This window comes from Athene cunicularia (assembly GCF_003259725.1).
Source record: "Athene cunicularia isolate RWA chromosome 7 unlocalized genomic scaffold, athCun1 chr7_part1, whole genome shotgun sequence".
Taxonomy (NCBI): domain Eukaryota; kingdom Metazoa; phylum Chordata; class Aves; order Strigiformes; family Strigidae; genus Athene; species Athene cunicularia.
This window is the reverse complement of record NW_020799107.1, coordinates 12,450,038-12,467,587: the sequence shown is the minus strand read 5'-3', so window position 1 is coordinate 12,467,587 and position 17,550 is coordinate 12,450,038. Positions and strand designations below refer to the sequence as shown.

The 17,550-nt window shown below is 50.1% G+C and overlaps 3 protein-coding genes across 4 annotated transcripts in view; 1 reads left to right on the top strand and 2 right to left on the bottom strand.

Annotated features, from left to right (window-relative positions):
- Positions 1–632, bottom strand: part of LSS (lanosterol synthase) — a 10,865-nt gene extending 10,233 nt beyond the window's left edge. Inside the window, exon 1 of the mRNA XM_026852427.1 lies at positions 409–632. Within this exon, the coding sequence (XP_026708228.1) occupies positions 409–632 (224 nt within the window). The remainder of the gene's footprint in view (positions 1–408) is intronic.
- Positions 633–7,033: 6,401 nt separating this feature from the next.
- Positions 7,034–10,124, top strand: S100B (S100 calcium binding protein B). Of its 2 annotated transcripts, none has more exons than XM_026852852.1 (3): positions 7,034–7,174; positions 8,493–8,645; positions 9,159–10,124. In XM_026852852.1, the coding sequence occupies exons 2-3, from the start codon at positions 8,508–8,510 to the stop codon at positions 9,297–9,299; spliced, it is 279 nt and encodes a 92-aa protein (XP_026708653.1). In that variant the 5' UTR covers positions 7,034–7,174; positions 8,493–8,507; the 3' UTR covers positions 9,300–10,124. The 2 variants fall into 2 exon arrangements, with proteins under 2 accessions (XP_026708653.1, XP_026708654.1); XM_026852853.1 differs by lacking the exon at positions 7,034–7,174 and adding an exon at positions 7,547–7,631.
- Positions 7,519–17,550, bottom strand: part of LOC113482094 (zinc finger protein 239-like) — an 11,004-nt gene continuing 972 nt past the window's right edge. Inside the window, exons 2-5 of the mRNA XM_026852425.1 lie at positions 16,499–17,546; positions 13,642–13,799; positions 13,371–13,529; positions 7,519–7,572 (exon numbers count right to left, since the gene is read on the bottom strand). Of these exons, the coding sequence (XP_026708226.1) occupies positions 16,551–17,546 (996 nt within the window). The 3' untranslated portion in view covers positions 7,519–7,572; positions 13,371–13,529; positions 13,642–13,799; positions 16,499–16,550. The remainder of the gene's footprint in view (positions 7,573–13,370; positions 13,530–13,641; positions 13,800–16,498; positions 17,547–17,550) is intronic.

Here is a 17,550-nt window from a genome sequence, read left to right as displayed (position 1 = left end):
CGGGGCCAGTGCCAGGTTCGGGCCGTGGGTGCCCTCGCAAAGGGGCGCCCGGTGTCTCTGGGTTATCGCGGCGCGCTCAGACGCTGACACCCGACAGGAACCCCGACACCACCCCTGTGTCTGGGGGGACGGCGGGAACCTCCTGCCTACGTGTACCTGCCGTGTGTGGCGTTGCCCCGAAGTCCTCTGCCAGCCCCAGCAGCCACCAACGGGCACTAAACGCACTTTTATGTAAACCAAGGTGCTGTACGTTTCCCTTTCCGCCAGAGACTCCCTTGCAGGCAGGTGCAACCAACACAGGTGATGCTTTGTGGGTCCAGCGGGCAGCCCGGCACGGGAGGGGGAGCTGGAGGGGAGCAGACGATGAGCAGCAGCTCATGGTGGTGTTTGCTGAGGATGGACACGCACCCAGTGGAGCAGGCGCTGATGGCATTTCGCTGCCTGGCAGCGGTGCTTCGTCCTGAGGACCCACCTTCACACAGGTGGCCACGGGCCACTAGCCCCAGCTCAGTTCCACAGGCATGCTCTTGGACCTGGTGGCCCCAGCTGCACAGCCAGCTCTGACACCTGGCCCCAGGGCGTGCCAGGGTGTTGCTGCCCCTGGCTCTGCGGGGATGTGCCACTGTGTCCATCCTGACGCGTGTCCCCCTCCTTGCAGCACCTCGTGTCATAGGGACATCATCACCCTGCCAGCAGCTAGGCCCCATCTCCTCTGCCCCGCGTCTGCCCTGGGCACAGAGACACCACTCGCTTTCCCAGGAGTTCTGTCCCCTGCAGACCCTGACAGCTGCCTGTCCCTTTGGGTGACAGTGCCAACCCCAAGAGCACCTGTTCCCACCTCTGTGCACCCCCAAAGCTCAGGCATACGGTTTCCACTGTTAATGTAAATAATGAACTCCAGCCGAGCCTGGGTGCCCAGCCCACATCCTCGCAGACCATGATGCGCTGGGAACACCATGTCTCGGTGCACCCTGACCCACGGGTGCCCACGCTCCCACTGCCCCCGTGCTCCCAGGCTGCCCTGCACCCCACCAGGCGCTGCTGCCCTGGGGAGACACCTTTGCTCACTAAACCTGCAGAAAAGGTCCCAGCAAAGGCGATGTCAGCAGCACCCCTGATCACTGTCCTCAGCACAGCTTCCCTGGGGTGGTGAGCACCCACTAAATACCAGGGCCCTGCCCGGGTGAGGAGGGGTGCAGTGGGCAGGGGTGATACCCATAAAGCACTTTGTTACGCTTTACAGATGCTGTAACCATGGAGCTACAGGAAAATGGACACATGGCACATCCCATCACAGGCACAGCAGTCTGCCAGCCATTGTAAAAACACCATCAGGGTTGGGGTGAGGATGGGTGGTTGTTTCACCTCTGGTGATAGGGTGAGTCAGGCATCTCCATTGTGCACCCTGCCTTGGTGGCCCCAGCATGGGTGCAGTGTCAGGTGTAAGGGTTGTCACCCTCCCTCAGGCACTGCCATGGGACAGTGATCCATGAGGTCTATGAGGATGTGGCAGAGCTCCTCCTGTGCTGTCCTGCCCCATCTCTCTGCTAACACCCCACCACATTGGGCAACAGTGAGCAAGCAGGTTTTAACCTTTCAAAACTCCTCAGCTCATGAGTTCTCCCAGAACGGAGGTATGAACTCCATCAGGCATACGGGTGGCTGGGAAGGGGCTAGCACCCTGCTGTGAGCCGAAGAAACTCAACAGGAGTCTGGGGAGGCAGGGAACCTCTCAGGGACACTTACGGCTGCATTGCTGGCAGAAGCGTGTAGGCCAGGGTTGTTAGGGACTGCTTTGCAGGAGGCAGGCCAGAGCTGGGCTGCAAATGGGATTTTGTGGGACAGAAACATGCCTTGCTGGCAAACCCTCCCAAAACAGGCTGGGGCCCTGCAACTGCATCCTGGAACTGCGGGGATACAGAATTAAAGCGCACATCCTCAGCATGGATGAATTCCCCTTTCCTCCTGCAGACACTGTTTTTTTACCATCTCTGTTCCTCCAAGGAAATGCACTAGTTTTATAACATACACTATAAAACCTGCTCTGGAAACGTGAGCCAGAGATGCTTTACTTGCCACTGGCGTGTGTTGGAAGGGTGAAAGGGCTGGGTGGGAATTTAATGTGTACTTGTTTAAATGTGGTGATAAAATCTCTTCCTGCTGCCTTTCAGAGTGACCTGGCTTCCCTCCTACTGCAGAGGTGACACCAGATCAAGCTAAGCTATCGGAAAGTTCAGGTACAAAAGCCCAAATTCATGGCCGCAAATTCAAACCTTGACTCTAAGGCCTTGAAGGCAGGGGGCACCCCTGTGTCTGTGCACCTCCTGGCACAGCAGTCCCCAGGGGCCTCATGGAGCAAGGGAGGCCCAGGGATAAAAGAGCTACTCCCAAATGTGGCACCCAACAGCAGCCCAGGACAGAAACATGCCTGTGAATTAATACTTACTCTTTTCAGACAATACAAGTTGAATTTAAAATGCTCCACCGCTAGCAAATAGCTCTTCGCTCATGTCCAGTGATTATTTGGAGAGAATACAGTAATTTTATTTGGGAATTATATTTTTCTATTTATTTTATAAACTAGACTTAGGTCACACACATGTTTAGCCCTGGCTGTGTTCAGTAACATCAGAATTTTGTCTGAACAACAGTGCTGGAGTCTTCCCGGGGAGTGTCATGGCATGAGGATAACATCTTTTGACTTGTGCCTCATACCACCCGTCCTCACTAGGGAGAGCTGTGTTGCTTCTCTTGCACAGTTTAAATTGACAAAAGGAACTCCAGAAGTTCACTGATATGGGTGTTGTATTTGGGGCTTAATAGCCTGTTGTTTATTTTTGGTTTTAGAAGAAATATCTGTCACCATGAATCTGCCTGAGTTGAGCTTCATGTAAGTATCTGCAATTCCTTGCGGATGCCAAAATCTTCAGATAATTTATGGTAATATTTACCTAAAGGCAGGGATGGAAGATGAACACTTGATTTTATTTTTCTGTCTCTACACAACCTCCCTGCTTAGAAATTCCATTTTAGTTATGAAACTTTTATTCTTAATAATTGCCAAGCTCCTTTTACCTGGGCATTACTTTTATACTAATTTTCATGTCTGAGGTTTAGACCACAGTTGACAGGGTAATGTGCTGTTCCTGTTTATGGGCACTTTGCTTGCCAGAGATGTTAGAAATTGAAAAAATGTGTCCCTGAGAAAGGGATGCTGTCAGCTCATAAAAGCAAATACTAGATCTTCCATGCTTTTATTGTGGTCCAGCACATGAGACTGTTCACGAGGTCTTAATCTGCCAGCTTCTACTTGTTACACTGCTAGCATAAAAATTGCAAAAGTACTTCAAAGCCATGGGATATCATCTAGTTTGTATTAAAAGGGATCTGGTCAAAGGGATTTTACAAAACACAGTCTAAATATGGCCACCTCTGCTTTGAGAGAAGATAGATTTGAAATGGTCACTGTTTCAGCAGAAATATTTTAAGCTGAAACACTTGGAAGCATCTAACCCTCACCCCCAGTTTCCTCTGTCCCAGTTAAGATAACTTGGCTGCATGCAGCCAAAGGTGTGAGCCCTCAGCACCCTGCTCCACCAGCCCTCTCCCGCTGGGGCTGCTGTCTGTACCAGGGCCCAGAGACACACCGGGTCAATGCCTTCTCTCAGCATAGGTTTGATGGAGAACATCTTGTTAATGAACTTAAGTCTCTTGCTGTTTCAGCTGAATTCAGCCCAGAACTGACCTAAGATCAAGGCCATGTTTCAGACAAGGTAAGAGCATCCTAGTGTTTTCAATCCAGAGAATTTGTCGCAGTGGCAGCAGCACTATTTGGTGTTTTCTTAAGGGGTCACAATAACTGCCAAGATGACAGCATTTGGTGGGCCAGCAGCAAGGTTCAGAGAAGCTGCTCTGCAACCCTAGTGCATGTTAGTGCTGGGACTAACACAGCCTGGGGCAGACACAAACCCCCGGGCCCCCTGGACCTATGGGCAGGGCACTAAATCGGGCCCATCATCTCCCTGCAAAAACTTCAGTAAGCACCAGCCCAATTCCCAGATGTATCCTGGTGTTTCTGCTTCCAGGCATCATTTGAGGCTTCCCACAGGGACCCTAGCTCAGCTGCTGTGTTTGTGGGTTCAGAAATGGGCACAGGCATCATGGCACAGAGCTGGGGAGCCTGCTCTCTGCAGCACCGCTCTGCGTGCGGGACTGTGAGCACTGCCCTGTGGAGGCAGAAGCAGCTGGTTCCCCCTCCCACCCAAATTCCTCTGCTTTCATTACTTTTTTCTCCCAGTTCAATGACCACCGGCCTTTGTCTCGTGGTCTGGCAGAGCCTGGTGCCACACACACCAGAGAGACAAAGAAATACACTGACTTTTCTCCCTGAGCCTGCTATGAAGAGCCCACATTGTGTTTCTCTGGGAAGGGAGTCAGGCATAGGGCTGAAGTGTTTTGCTCAGCCTTGGGCTCTGTAAAACCCTGTTTCTTCAAACACATCAGCTCAAAGCTCTGGCAAGGAAGCAGTGACCCTGAGGAAAGGAGCCCCAGGGTTATACTCTCCTGTTCAAAGATCAGGACCATGAATTTTAAAATAATGGAAGCAGCATTTTGGGCAGCACTAAAAGCGCAGCCAGCTCACAGCCCCACACCCATGCCCAGACCTCCTGGACTTTCACAGGCTGGGTCAGTGACGACGCCGGCCAGGAAAGCAGTGTTTGCTAGGGGGTGAGCCTGGTCGAGGATCAGGGAAGTCGCCCAGAGCCACTCACTAGCAGAAGCAGGAAAGGCCAACGTTTCTGGGAGTCACACCTGATCATGATCCTCCTTCCCACCCAATCAGCCAGTGCAGCACATCATTCCAGGTCATTCCCTCTAAAATACAGAAGTCCGAATGATTTGGGGTGAAACGGACAGTAAGAATAAGCAGGAAAGAGAATTTCAAGACTGTTCAGGTTTTGATCTGCCAAATGCTGATTTTTCTGTTCTGTTTTAAGAAAAGGTCCCTTTCAAGAATGACATCAGAAAACAGTGTAATGAGGCCAAGCTAGGACCTTGTCTCTGACTAGAAATGGTGTGCTTTGATGCATTTCTTTGCTAATGACTGAGCTAAGAGATCTACCAGATCAAATTTGCATCAATGCTGAAAAATACTGTTGGTCTCCTCCTGGCAGAGAACCACATTTACAGCCAGCTCTTAAGTGAATACAAATATCCTTGGAAAAAATACCATATCAAGATTGTTGACAAACTATCTCCACACTAGAAACACCACTGACTAAAAGTGGTACCTCCTGTCCCTGCCAGTCCTACAAAACCACAGAAAACTGCTGCAGTTTGCAATGTCAAAAATTTCAGTGGTCAGGTCTATATTTAGAGTCAACATACTCAAGTTTAACATGGGAGAAACTAATTTTCCCCAAACCAGTGCTTGAAGCTGTTACAAAAGCTTTCAAGAGCTGATGTAAGCAAATGATCCATGTGCATGGATTTCTTTCACACTGGTATGTGAAAAACTGTTAAGTAACAAGGTAGGTGGTGTCTCAGTGATCACATCCATGGTAGCCTGGGGGAACATAGGAACTGCCACAGACTGTGTCTGCCCAGCAACCCTGTCTTGCCTCTTCAAAAGGACCCATCATCTTACCCCACAAGCATACACACAAGGCTCTTATACACTTCCCATTTCTCTGCAGGAGCTGACTGTGGTAATAAAATGATACCTTCGGGCCTTCCATCATGGGTCTAACCCATCTTCTTGATAACAGCACTGACCTGTTGGGAGTTGTGCTGAGTCTGAAATTCAATAAAGGCTTAAGACATAAAGCAATTATTGATCCTGTGCTGCAGTGAAAAAGGTGTAAATGGAAACATGCCACATCAGTAATAGCAGACAAGTTAAACTTTGGCTCATCTCATCTCATTCTTGGGAAATAACACGGCTAGACAAGGAAACGCAGTGAAAACCTGCTTTATTCAGCATGTTCTCCATGTTTATCAACCACCTACTTGTACTGTGCCACCAGGAGCAGTCTGGGTGAAAGATGCTGCTTACTGCTCTTGCTGCTTGTCACCTGCTCCCTTCCAGATCCCCTTTCCCTGCCAATCTGTCTGCTGGCCCCCAAAAAAGCATCACCTCTGTCAGGTCTGAGCATCTGCCTGCAAAGAAGTCTCTGGTGGAAAAGGAAACGTACAGCTCCTTGGTTTAAATAAAAGTGCATTTAATGCCCATTGGAGGCTGCTGGGGCTGGCAGAGGACTTCTGAGCAACGCCACCCACTCGGCCGTGACATGGGCGACAGGTACATGCAGGCAAGAGGTTCCCGCCGTCCCCCCAGACCAAAGGGTGGTGTTGGAGTTACTGTTGGGGTGTCAGCTGTCTGAGAGCGCCTTGGTAACCCAGAGCCACTGGACACAGCTTTTTGTGAGGGTACAGCAAGGCATGCCCCAGAATCCTGGCACTGTTCCCCCAGTAAGCATCGGGAAGGAGCTGCTGCTGCTGCCAGCTCTGTCCTTCAACCACTTGCAGCCCAATACAATCACAATTCCCTCACAAAGGGTCTCACTGTCCCAGAGACTGAGAGGGTGGCAGAGAAGATACAGCCAGACCCATCTCAGAGGTGCACAGCAAAGGGACAAGAGGCCGCAGGTACAAGCTGCCGTAATGGACGTTCCTGTCGCACACACAGAAAAACCTCAGCCCTGGAGGGTGCTGCAGCCCTGTGACAGGGCCCACAGGGCCGGGGGGGCTCCATCATTCCCACACGCCTGGCTCTGACTGTGGGGTGCCCTGGGGCAAGTGTTGGGGCCCCCACCCCAGCTCTGACTGTGCCTGTCCAGCCATGCCTCATAATTCATTGCCTTTACTGTGCAGAAGAGCAGCTATGCCGCCAGGCTGGCTCTCTTGCTGACTGCCCAGTAATTTTTTTCTCACAACGGCGGCTTTCTCTGCAACAGCTCCCACGTCTGTGGCTGTGGGCTGGCAGCAAGTCAATGCATCCCTGTGTGCATTGCTGCGCAGTGCGGGAGCAGTGCCCAGCTCTGGACGCCCCTGCTGCCATTGGTGCCGCGGGCACTGCGGCAGGGCCCAGGGCTCCCCGCCCCTGGCCATAAGAAGCCAGCGAGTCCCCAGCTGCACTGCGCTGCTGTACCACAGCCCCGCTGCCGGCAGGGAGGTGAGAGGGGCTGGGGGATGCTGGGGCAGGCACTTGGCTGCTGTAGCGGGGGGGCTGCTGCCGCAGGAGGGGTGGCACGGGGGGCACAATGGCAACTCTGAGCTCTGCCACTGCAGCAGAGGCCAGCGGGAAGCTGAAAAGCTCCTCAGACTCATGGGTGGGAAGCGGACAGTGCCACTGGCACTTAGCTCATCCTGGTACAGGCAGGGCAGGAAAGCATGCAGAGGGCTGTTAGGATACAGGTGTGAAGTGCTTCAGGAGTATTTCCTACCTGACAGGAAACAGTCTTGCAGTTTGGACACTGACTGCTGCATGGGGGAGGGCGTCAGCCCGTCAGCTGTGGGATGAGATTCAGTGCCTTCGGCATTGGGCCTTGAGGTGGTGAAACAGGAGCCAGGCTGCAGGGCAGGAGACATTTATCCATGGTGTATGAATTAACCGAGTACCAGACAAGAAGATGTTTTTTTTTCCCCAGCGTCAGTATATTCAACAGCTTTTGGGAAGGTGGTTTTGCATCTCTCCCTTTTCCATCAGTGTCTTTTTGGTCTGTCTGTTTGTGAAATCTGCAGGAAATGCTGCAATCCCAAGTATTAACATTCCTGAGAGGTTCTCCAGATCAAGCGAAGGAGGAGGGAGGTTAGAGATGTGCTTATTTTGTCCCACTGGCACTGATCAAAACTGCTTCCTGCCTGGGTTACCCCGACTGCTCAGTTGGAGATAGACCTGCAGGCAAGAAAGGCAGAGGCGAGGGTGCCTGTGACGGAGGGGACAGCAAAACCTTTTCTGAAACTCCAAGTGTAGAAATGAAACCCCTACTTGCCCCTTTTCCATGCAAGGAGAACAAAGCAATGGGTTAAACTGAAGGAGCCAAAGCAGAGGTGAAGTGACAACAAGCTGACTGCTAGCCAGATCTGCACAGACCGAAAATGCAGGAGCACCTTGCTGGTAGCCACCAGGGCTTTGCAGCCTCTCCTTGTTTTCCCTCCTACGCTCTGAACACACAGACACCTAAGGTGCCAAACTCACATCAGTCCCAGGGGATGTACCAGCTCCCAGCATGCGCCAGTCTTATACTGGGCACTCTTTGTGTTGTGGTTCTTCTCTCCTTGAGAGGTCCCAGAGACAGAGCCAAGGTCTTTCAGGATCCTCCTCCCTGAAGCAGAAGCTGCCCGCAGTGCTTTTCAGCAGCATGTTTTGAGCACAGGGCCTGGCGTTGCTGATGCATGGGGGGAACCTGGGGGTGGCCGAGCCTGCAAAGCAAAATGCGTCGCTGGAGCTTGGCCAGGCTAACGCACCCCCCCACTCCCTCTGACCTCAGGGCCACGCTGTGACCATGTCTGAGCTGGAGAAGGCCATGATTGCCATCATTGATGCCTTCCACCAGTACTCAGGGAAGGAAGGAGACAAGCACAAGTTGAAGAAATCAGAACTGAAGGAGCTAATTAACAACGAGTTGACTCATTTCCTCGGCGTAAGTATCGCCCACTGTGCAGCATGCCTAGCTGGGTTCAGGGAGCCGTGTTGAGCAGCTGCCAGGCTCTGCTCACTTGGTCTCCCATGGGAAGCAAGCACAGGATAAGAGATTTAACACATCAGTGTATTAAAAACTTTGCTCCAGCTCCGCTTGAGCAGCAGGTAGCAAGACAACAGCCTGCACTGGGGGCTGGGGATTGGGTTGGACACTAGGGAAAATTACTTCCCTGGGAAGGGGGTGGGGGGCAGCCTTTCCCCAAGGGGCTCAAGATGTCCCTTCCAGGCAGCACAGTGGTGGCTGCAACTCCTGCTTCAGGAGCGCTGCTGCTGCACTGTTACTACTGCAGGTGCAAGGCAGTGGCCCAACACAGATGGGAAACAGCCACAAGGTATTTGGGATGTGTCTAAATAGAGATTCAGCCATGAAAGCACCTGAGATGCGGTGACATGTTAGTGTCTGCGCCTCCCTCTGATCCTCCCTAGCTTTGGCTGCCTGTTTCTATCCCTTCAGGAGATCAAAGACCAGGAGACTGTGGACAAAGTCATGGAGGCGCTGGACAGTGATGGGGATGCAGAGTGCGACTTCCAGGAGTTTGTAGCCTTCATTGCAATGGTCACTGCTGCTTGCCATGAGTTCTTTGAGCATGAATGAGCTGGTGGGAAGCAGGCGAGCACCTCCTTCTCATGCTGGAGAGATGCAGAGCAGCATCACTCCTCCAGGAAAAAGACTGGGTGTGATTAGGGGCTCCTTGGAGTTAAGCTTGTGCTAGACTTAAGCAGCTTATTAAGTTCTGCGACTTTGTGAACAAGAAACACTTGCACAGCTCAAGAAAGACTATCAGCCAGTGCCCACCTGGCTGGATATGGTGTGCAAATGCCTTGTCTCAAGCTCCTTCACTGCTGCTGTATGCGAGGGACATGCACGGGGCTGGAGGCAGGCAGATGCTGAGATCCAAGCTTGCTTGCAAAGGGAAAAGGGAAATTCAAGGGCTGAAATAGAAAGATTATGGTGGAGGGGTTGGTTACAGAAGCCTGGTTCTGAGCCTGCTGACCTGAACAGAAAGGCTCCTGTTGACTCCTGTGGGCTCTGACCACCCTGTGCATGGTACTAACCCAAGCAGCACAGCCCCTGTCCTGTCACAGGGGCTCAGGAGAGCCCAAGCATTTCTTGACAAATTGAGACACCCTTGGCTTGAAAGACAATGCATAACCATCTAACAGTCCAGGCTTTTCTCTTGTTGATGAATCCTCCTGCTTTTAGCAGCCTGAAGAACTGGTAGTGAAATGTATGAGGCTTCTGGGCTAGGGACAGCTTCTGGACCTGGCATGTGCCTTGGCAAGGTCTCCAGGCTCAGTCAGAAGGGAAGGGGGGATCCACCCAGCGTGACCACAGTGCTTTAATGTAGACCAGGCACGGCCTCCAGTGTGTGGAAATGATGAGAATAAAATCCTGTTTTGGTCTCTGGGCTGCAATTGGTCTCTGGTGAAAAATGTGTCCTTTTGTCCCAGGCTGTGCAGCTCCCCAGCTGCCCTGCACTGTCAGAGGTGGAGGCTGGAGGATGCAGCCTGAAGCACTGCTACAGCTCATGCCCCTGGGTTTCTTGTTGGTCATTGATCAAAACTTCATCTCCTCCCTGGAATTTTCTCCCTGGCTGGCCAAACATCTCTAGGCTGTTACCACCACCGCTGCTCCACCTGACTGTCCAAACCGGGAGATGTACCTGCAAGGCCAGAGGAGTGCAATGGGCCTCCCTGGGACTGCTGCTGTTCAGGATGTGGCTGCTGCTGCCAGGCTCATCCAGGGGCTTGCACTGGGGAGCCTTTGCAAAGTCAAAACTAAACCTAGGACAATTTCCCCAAAGCCTATGTTCCTGCTTTTTTCACTCTGCACTTGCCACCCAGCTCAGCAATAACTGTGCTTAGGTGTTCATGGCTAGCAACACCTACGGTGAAAAATCCATAACAAAGATACCTGCTCATGTTGTTTTTGTTTTCACCTCATTCCACATTTTCTAATTACTTCATGTGTAAAATAACGTATCTTCGGACAGGGACCATCTGCCTCCCTCAAGCTGTGAAAAGGTACACTCAGGCAGAGACATGCCTACAAGAAAGACAGCATCTTGTACTCCAACTAGAATTTAAAAAAGCATTTTTGCCATCTCAGAGTAGTGCTCATGTGTTGAGAAATTGTTTAGCATCTGTGTTACTTCCACATTTTTAACAACCTCATCAGTTCTTGGTTCATCTGTTCCCAACAGTTGCACAGACCTGAAGTAGCGTAGATGGGACTCTCATGACTCTCTCCTGAGCCTGAATCTGAGTTCAGCAGAAGGGTCTGATGCTTTAGTACAAGGGTCTGCTGGTGAGGCTGCCTGGCAGGTCTCCAAGTCTCAACCTCCTTCTGCCTCACTACCCCAGCAGTGCTCACAGGGAGGAGGAACCCTTCCCCCAGACCAAGCTTTTTCAGCAGCTCTGCACAGCACCGCAGCAACAAAGAGCTGCAGGTGAAACAGGTGGCCTGAACACTGGCAGAGCCAGCGAGATGCAGAGCAGGTCACCCTGTCCCTCGGTGAGCAGTGAGAGCCAGAGCAGGGAGTGACTTGGTATGACTGCGCACATGTTTCTGGCAGTAAGGCTGATCCTGACTTAGCAACACCACTGCTGGGAATTTACAGAGGCTTTCCCTGGCACAGGAGAAGGTGCAGCAGAGCTGCTGCCTCTTGTCAGGGAGGAAGAGAGTGTGCCTTCCTTTGAGGTGAGCACCCTGAGTGCCAGTGGTGCAGCATGTGCTGTTCAAGTCAGCAAGGAAGGCTAAGCTTTCCTGAAGCGAAATTCCAGAAACAGAGGCTGCGTGGTTACAGGCCCCAGTGTCACCTAGTCTGGACTGCAGCTCTGCTCCCGTTATGTCCTGCTGCTCTTTGACACAGGTGGTGCATCAGCTGATCATTGCCAAATTGTCTCCATTCACTTACTAAAGTTATCAGCTAATAAAGTTGCCAGTGAAATCGTTTCTCCAAGCCATTCTCTTAAGTCATTGCCATGACTGGACCCACCCTGTGGCTCTGCCAAGCAGAGACCTGCTCTTCCACTGGCCTGCAGGCTCTAGGGGAATTCAAGACATTCACCCACCTCGTAACAAGCCCTGTGGGACAAGACAGGGATGGCCACCCGTGGGTGAGGCAGGCAAAGCAGTTTGAGCAACACTAGCCCAAGCACTGAGTTGTCTGAGGTGCCTCTGCTGACAACTCACCACCAGCACAGCCACCTCGCATGCACAGGCACAGCCACCCATAGCACCTCTGCTAACACCCTGGGTCACCACTGTACCAAGCTGCTGTGGCCAGCCTAGAAAAAGGATGTTGTCATGCCAACAAGGGGTTTGAGTAATGTTTTGAGGGGCTCAGAAGTGTGGTGATATTTTCTGGGGAAAAAAAATAAAATCATTCAAGCCTTGGGGCTGATCAAGGAGCCAGCATCAGAGCTCTGCAAGGCAGACATCACAGCTGGCTCCGAACAGGCTCAAAAAGCTCAAGCAACAACTCACTAACCTCCCAGCAACAACAGGCTACATACTTAAAAGAGCCAGTCCTGGTTATTGGGCTCGGGAAGGAACCGTTCAGTCTTCAAGAAGGGAAGGTGATAGGCTGATGACATTATTAAATATTTAATTTTTAGTAATGCTCCCATCCCCGCCAACAGAATCAGCCTGCTGGAAACACAAGGCATGTGTGTGCTTACAACACCTCACTGGCACTGGTTAGCTTGACCTGATCACCGAAATATCAGAATATTTCGACCACTGGATCTATCGATTACTGGAAATATCAGAAAATCCACATTTCTGTCATTAGTGCAGACTGGCATGTGACAACCTGCAGAAAGGCTGGTTTGGTAACAGGGAGCTCTGGGGTCTGTGCTGTGGGACCCTCAGGGCCCTGGCGGCTCCCTGCGGACGAAGCAGAAGCATTACACTAGCAGTGCCTACCTTATGCTTGGACACATCTGTCAGTTACGCTTTTTGACTCTGTACAGAAGAGGATGCAAGTGAATTTCCCACCAGGAAGGGCACCAATTGATGGTTTCTTACATGAAATGAGCTGTCAGGACAAGAACTATTTATCAACAGTACTAAAAGTGAAACAAAAAGAAGAAAGTACACCAACAGGAGGAGCCTGAGGCATTTAACAGACTCAAATTAACTTTGCAAACTAGGAAAGTGACAGATGGGGGCAGACTTAGTACATACATATTGTACTGTACCTCTGCTGAATTACATTTTCATATATGTATGAAGGAGGATCAACAACACAATTTTATATTAAAATGCCGCCATTACTTCTTGCTCTGGGAGATCGGAATATGCACTTTTACTCTCTGCCCAGATAATTTCAGGCAAAGCACATGTGTGAAAGGGAATCCTCTCTCTGCATCAGACACAAAATTACTAGCGTTGGAAGAGCACTTACAGACCCCTACAAAAACTCTTCCACATAGCATGTAATTTTTCTGGGAGTGCAAATTATTGCTGTTAGCATATCTAAACAAAAAATTCATCTTGTTAACTATTGACAGAAGTGCATTCAGGCTGAATCAGTCCAATACCAGACTTCATGTGCTGACAGCAAGAAAAATAATTAATCTTAAAAAGAAAACCAGAGTATGTTTTTTCCACAAATCAAGTGCGGACTTTTACAGACCTCGGGGAATGAACATTCCTGACCTGGTTGGATGGAGGAAAGCAATTGCGCAGACAAAGCACTGTGCCCCTGGGCTGTGTCTCCCGCATGTTGGGAACTGCGAGCTGCACAGAGAGGTTCTTCTTCCAGCCGGGCAGTCTAGGGACATGGAAGTACATTCCTGCTCCCTCTTGCACATTCAGCTGAAAAATACATTTCAAAAGAAAGCGGCAGCATTTCTGTGAGTGAAATGTGGATTGAATTTTTTCCCCCTGCCCGATATTAAATCTAAAGTATTTGCCTAGCCTTACTTACTGTACTGCAACACTCAGGGAATTAGAGCATATTTTCAGTTTTTCCATTCTGAAATATTCTTGACGCTGGATTTTACTGTACAAAGTCTGACTTCATCCTGCATCCCGAACAGTATGGACTTCCCATTGCAGGGGGAAGGCAGCTGACAGAGCAGGAAACTAGAAGACCAAAATGGAAAGCTTTTTAAACAAAACAAAATAAAACACCTCCAAAACTATTAAGGAGAAACATAAAACTGATCTTTAGAAGGCCACTTTTATATATTCTTGCCACTGAAATTTTGATTCTGCATGGAGACATACCATGTTACAAGTATAGACACAATCACCATGGCACTGTCATCCACGTTTGGCAGAGAAAAATGCCAGAAATAAAGACAAATCATTACTTTGCACTTACCTTTGCAAGCTAAATTTTAAGGAATGCTAGAAAATTAGGAACTGTTTTTCATTTCCATAAGCAAACTTTTATGTTTAAGTGAGAATAGGATTAAAAGAAAAAAAACATAACCGGAAGAAAAGATAGTGGTGCATATTATTTTAATAACCTGTACTGAAATACAAAAGAAGATAGAACTCTGCTTATATGGCACTGACATAATTGAACTGGAAATAAAGCCCAGTGTGTCTAGCTCCTTCTAAACAACACGATTGGTCACAAAACAAAATCTCAATACTGCAGCAAAAATTTACATTAGAATTTGTCATGACAAGAAACGCTGGCTTAGAAACATCTCATTTGAAATATCTGACCATGTAAATGTTTAAAGTGTATTAACCAACTGAATATAAACATCAGTTCAACAATGTTATACCTTAGTATATCCAGCTTCAGGTAAATTCTGAAGTGCAAAAAGTTAGAGAATTATTCAATGCATTTTGTTAGCCGTAAATCGGTTCTTACACGTAATCCAGCTCTATCATGTACTAATGTAATTTCTGGCCTGATATGCTGCAATGTTTTAAATGTGCAAGCTTTCAGAATTCCTTTTTTGGCCTTCACAGAGTCACGGAATCATCTCAGTTGGAAAAGCCCTTGAAGCTCCTCCAGTCCAACCATGAACCTCACACTGACCGTTCCCAACTCCACCAGATCCCTCAGCGCTGGGTCAACCCGACTCTTCAACCCCTCCAGGGATGGGGACTCCCCCCCTGCCCTGGGCAGCCCATTCCAACACCCAACAACCTCTTCTAGGAAGAAATGCTTCCTAAGAGCCAGTCTGACCCTGCCCTGGTGCAGCTTGAGGTCATTCCTTCTTGTCCTATCGCTTGTTACTTGGTTCAAGAGACTCATGCCCAGCTCTCTGCACCCTCCTTTCAGGTAGCTGTAGAGGGCGATGAGGTCTCCCCTCATCCTCTTCTCCAGACTAAACCCCCCTCCCAGTTCCCCCAGCCGCTCCCATCAGACCTGTGCTCCAGACCCTGCACCAGCTCCGTTGCCCTTCTCTGGACACACTCAAGTCATTCAATGGCCTTTTGGGAGAGAGGGGCCCAAAACTGAACCCAGTCATTGAGGGGCAGCCTCACCAGTGCCGAGTACAGGGGTGAGACCCCTTCCCTGTCCCTGCTGGCCACGCTATTGCTGATACAAGCCCTCAGCACAGTCTCCCATAGAAACCAAAACCAGAAGTCTATCCAAAAAGATCCTTAAAGTGCATAATATGTGTTTTCACACATTGGAAAGGAAATAGCATTAAAAAAATCAGGGACTTGGTACAGAAAACTAGGAATGTACACTTAAAATGAACTCACTGCTTCCTTTTTGCTGCTATAATAAATTCCTGGGTAACAATAAGCATTAACTAATGGCATAAAGTAGCCTCATTGTACTGTGGCTAGAATGACATGAAGCTTATAAAAAAAGTCAGTACGAAGTGCTGGCTCACAAAGAACGCTGCTGCAATAAAGGCAGTTTTATTAATGTTTATGAAGTTATTTAGTACTCACTGGAGTCTGACCTCACACCCCAGAATAAATCTGAAACATTCTGCTTCCCCAGCAACTCTGCTGAGGCATCTTGACTCACTCCTCAGCATGGTGACTGGCCAGTGAACCAGCTACAGTAACATATTAATTCAAAAAGACATTTTACATTCCCAAATGACAAGGTAAAAAAAAATTCTTGTGCCTTTACTACAACCTGGAATTTCAGATGTCAGACACATTTAATTTAAGATGAATTACAGATTTTTGACACCTGTCTTCATTAATTTTGAGAGAGTTAAATTGCTTTGGTGGCAAAATAAAATTTGGCAATAAAACCTGCTGTACTTCAAATGCAGTTCATACACAGCATTATCTCGATGCTAAGTACAATGTCTTTTTGTGGTTAACAGCGAGAAAACCAAAAAAGGCTCAAAGATGCTATGGCTATGTACAGTGCTTTTAAAAACACATTGTGTTTTGCAGGATAAATTCCTGCTTGTTTCCTAACCCACTGTTGGTACAAATCTGTTTTCTGTAGGTGCACCACCTCTCTTGTCTTTTCAAACAAAAACTCTGCCTTCATTTAAGAGGCTACAACTTAATTTATTTCCACACACAGAGAAGCATTCCTCTTTCAATCTGGGTAAAAGCAGGCGCTTTTGTCAGGAACCCCCTAGGAGTCTGTCTTAGAAAATGCTGCTGATATGAAACAAAACCACAGGGGCCCATGAAGCGGGTGGAATCCCCCTGTAACTACCCAGTGTTCTGCATGCCACACCAACTGCAGGGAGCCTCGGTAGACCTTTACATATCTGCTGTGCCCCAGAGAAGCGTTTGCATGGAACCTCACGTCAGAGAATGAAATATGCTCTGGAATGGCACTGGTGCAACGTGTCATTTTTTTCTGATGAAAATTAAACCAGACACTCAACCTCCATGAGGCATGCTGCAGAGGGCCAGGAACAGTTCTTATTTTAGCAACTTCTACAGCCTTTCTTCCTGCTGCTGCTTTGGGTCAGCCTGGTAAGGTTGCTCAACACTGTTATCTCGGTGTTGCTGTTTCTGCTCCTGCTTCTTCTTTTCAGTCAGTGCTTTTGCTCTGGTGGTCATTGGCCTGTGTCTAGCATCAGGCCTCTCTTCATCCTGCTGGTGCTTTTTGCAATGTTTTTCAAAGGTAGAAATTTTGGCATATGTCCGGTTGCAAACCAAGCAGTGGTACGGCCGCTCCCCGCTGTGTGTTCTCATGTGAAGCTGGAGGTAAGATGACCTGGAAAAGGCCCGGCTGCAGACTGAGCAGCGTTGAGGCTCGCGTGCCTCATGGGTCTTCAGGTGCTGCTTGAGGGATGATGCCTGCTTGAAGGCCTTCCCACAGGTGGAACACTTGAAGTTCCTCTCGCCCGACTCAAGAAGCTGATGCGACACGAGGTGGGCGGAGGAGCGGAACTTCTTCCCGCACTTGTCGCACTTGTAGGGCCGCTCCCCGGTGTGCAGGCGGACGTGGAGGACCAGCCCGGCCTTCTGCGTGAAGGCCTTCTCGCACTGCAGGCACTTGAAAGGCCTCTCGCCCGTGTGCATGCGGCGGTGAGTGGCGAGGTGCGAAGCGCGCCCGAAGAGCTTGCCGCAGTCCTCACACTTGAAGGGCCTCTCGCCAGTGTGGATGGCCTTGTGGCGCACCAGATGCGAGGACTGGAGGAAGAGCTTCCCGCAGACGGGACACTGGTACTTGCGCTCACCTGTGTGGGAGCGCAGGTGGAGGGCGAGGTGCGACGAGGAGATGAAGGCCTTGCCGCAGAGAGGGCAGGCGTGGGGCCGCTCCCCGGTGTGGGTGCGCTTGTGCAGGACCAGCCCCGAGGAGAGGGCGAAGGCCTTGGCGCAGACGGGGCAGCGGTAGGGCTTCTCGCCGGTGTGGACCCGGCGGTGCTTGGCCAGGGCGCCGGCCTGCGTGAAGGCCTTCCCGCACTGCTCGCACCCGTGGGGCCGCTCC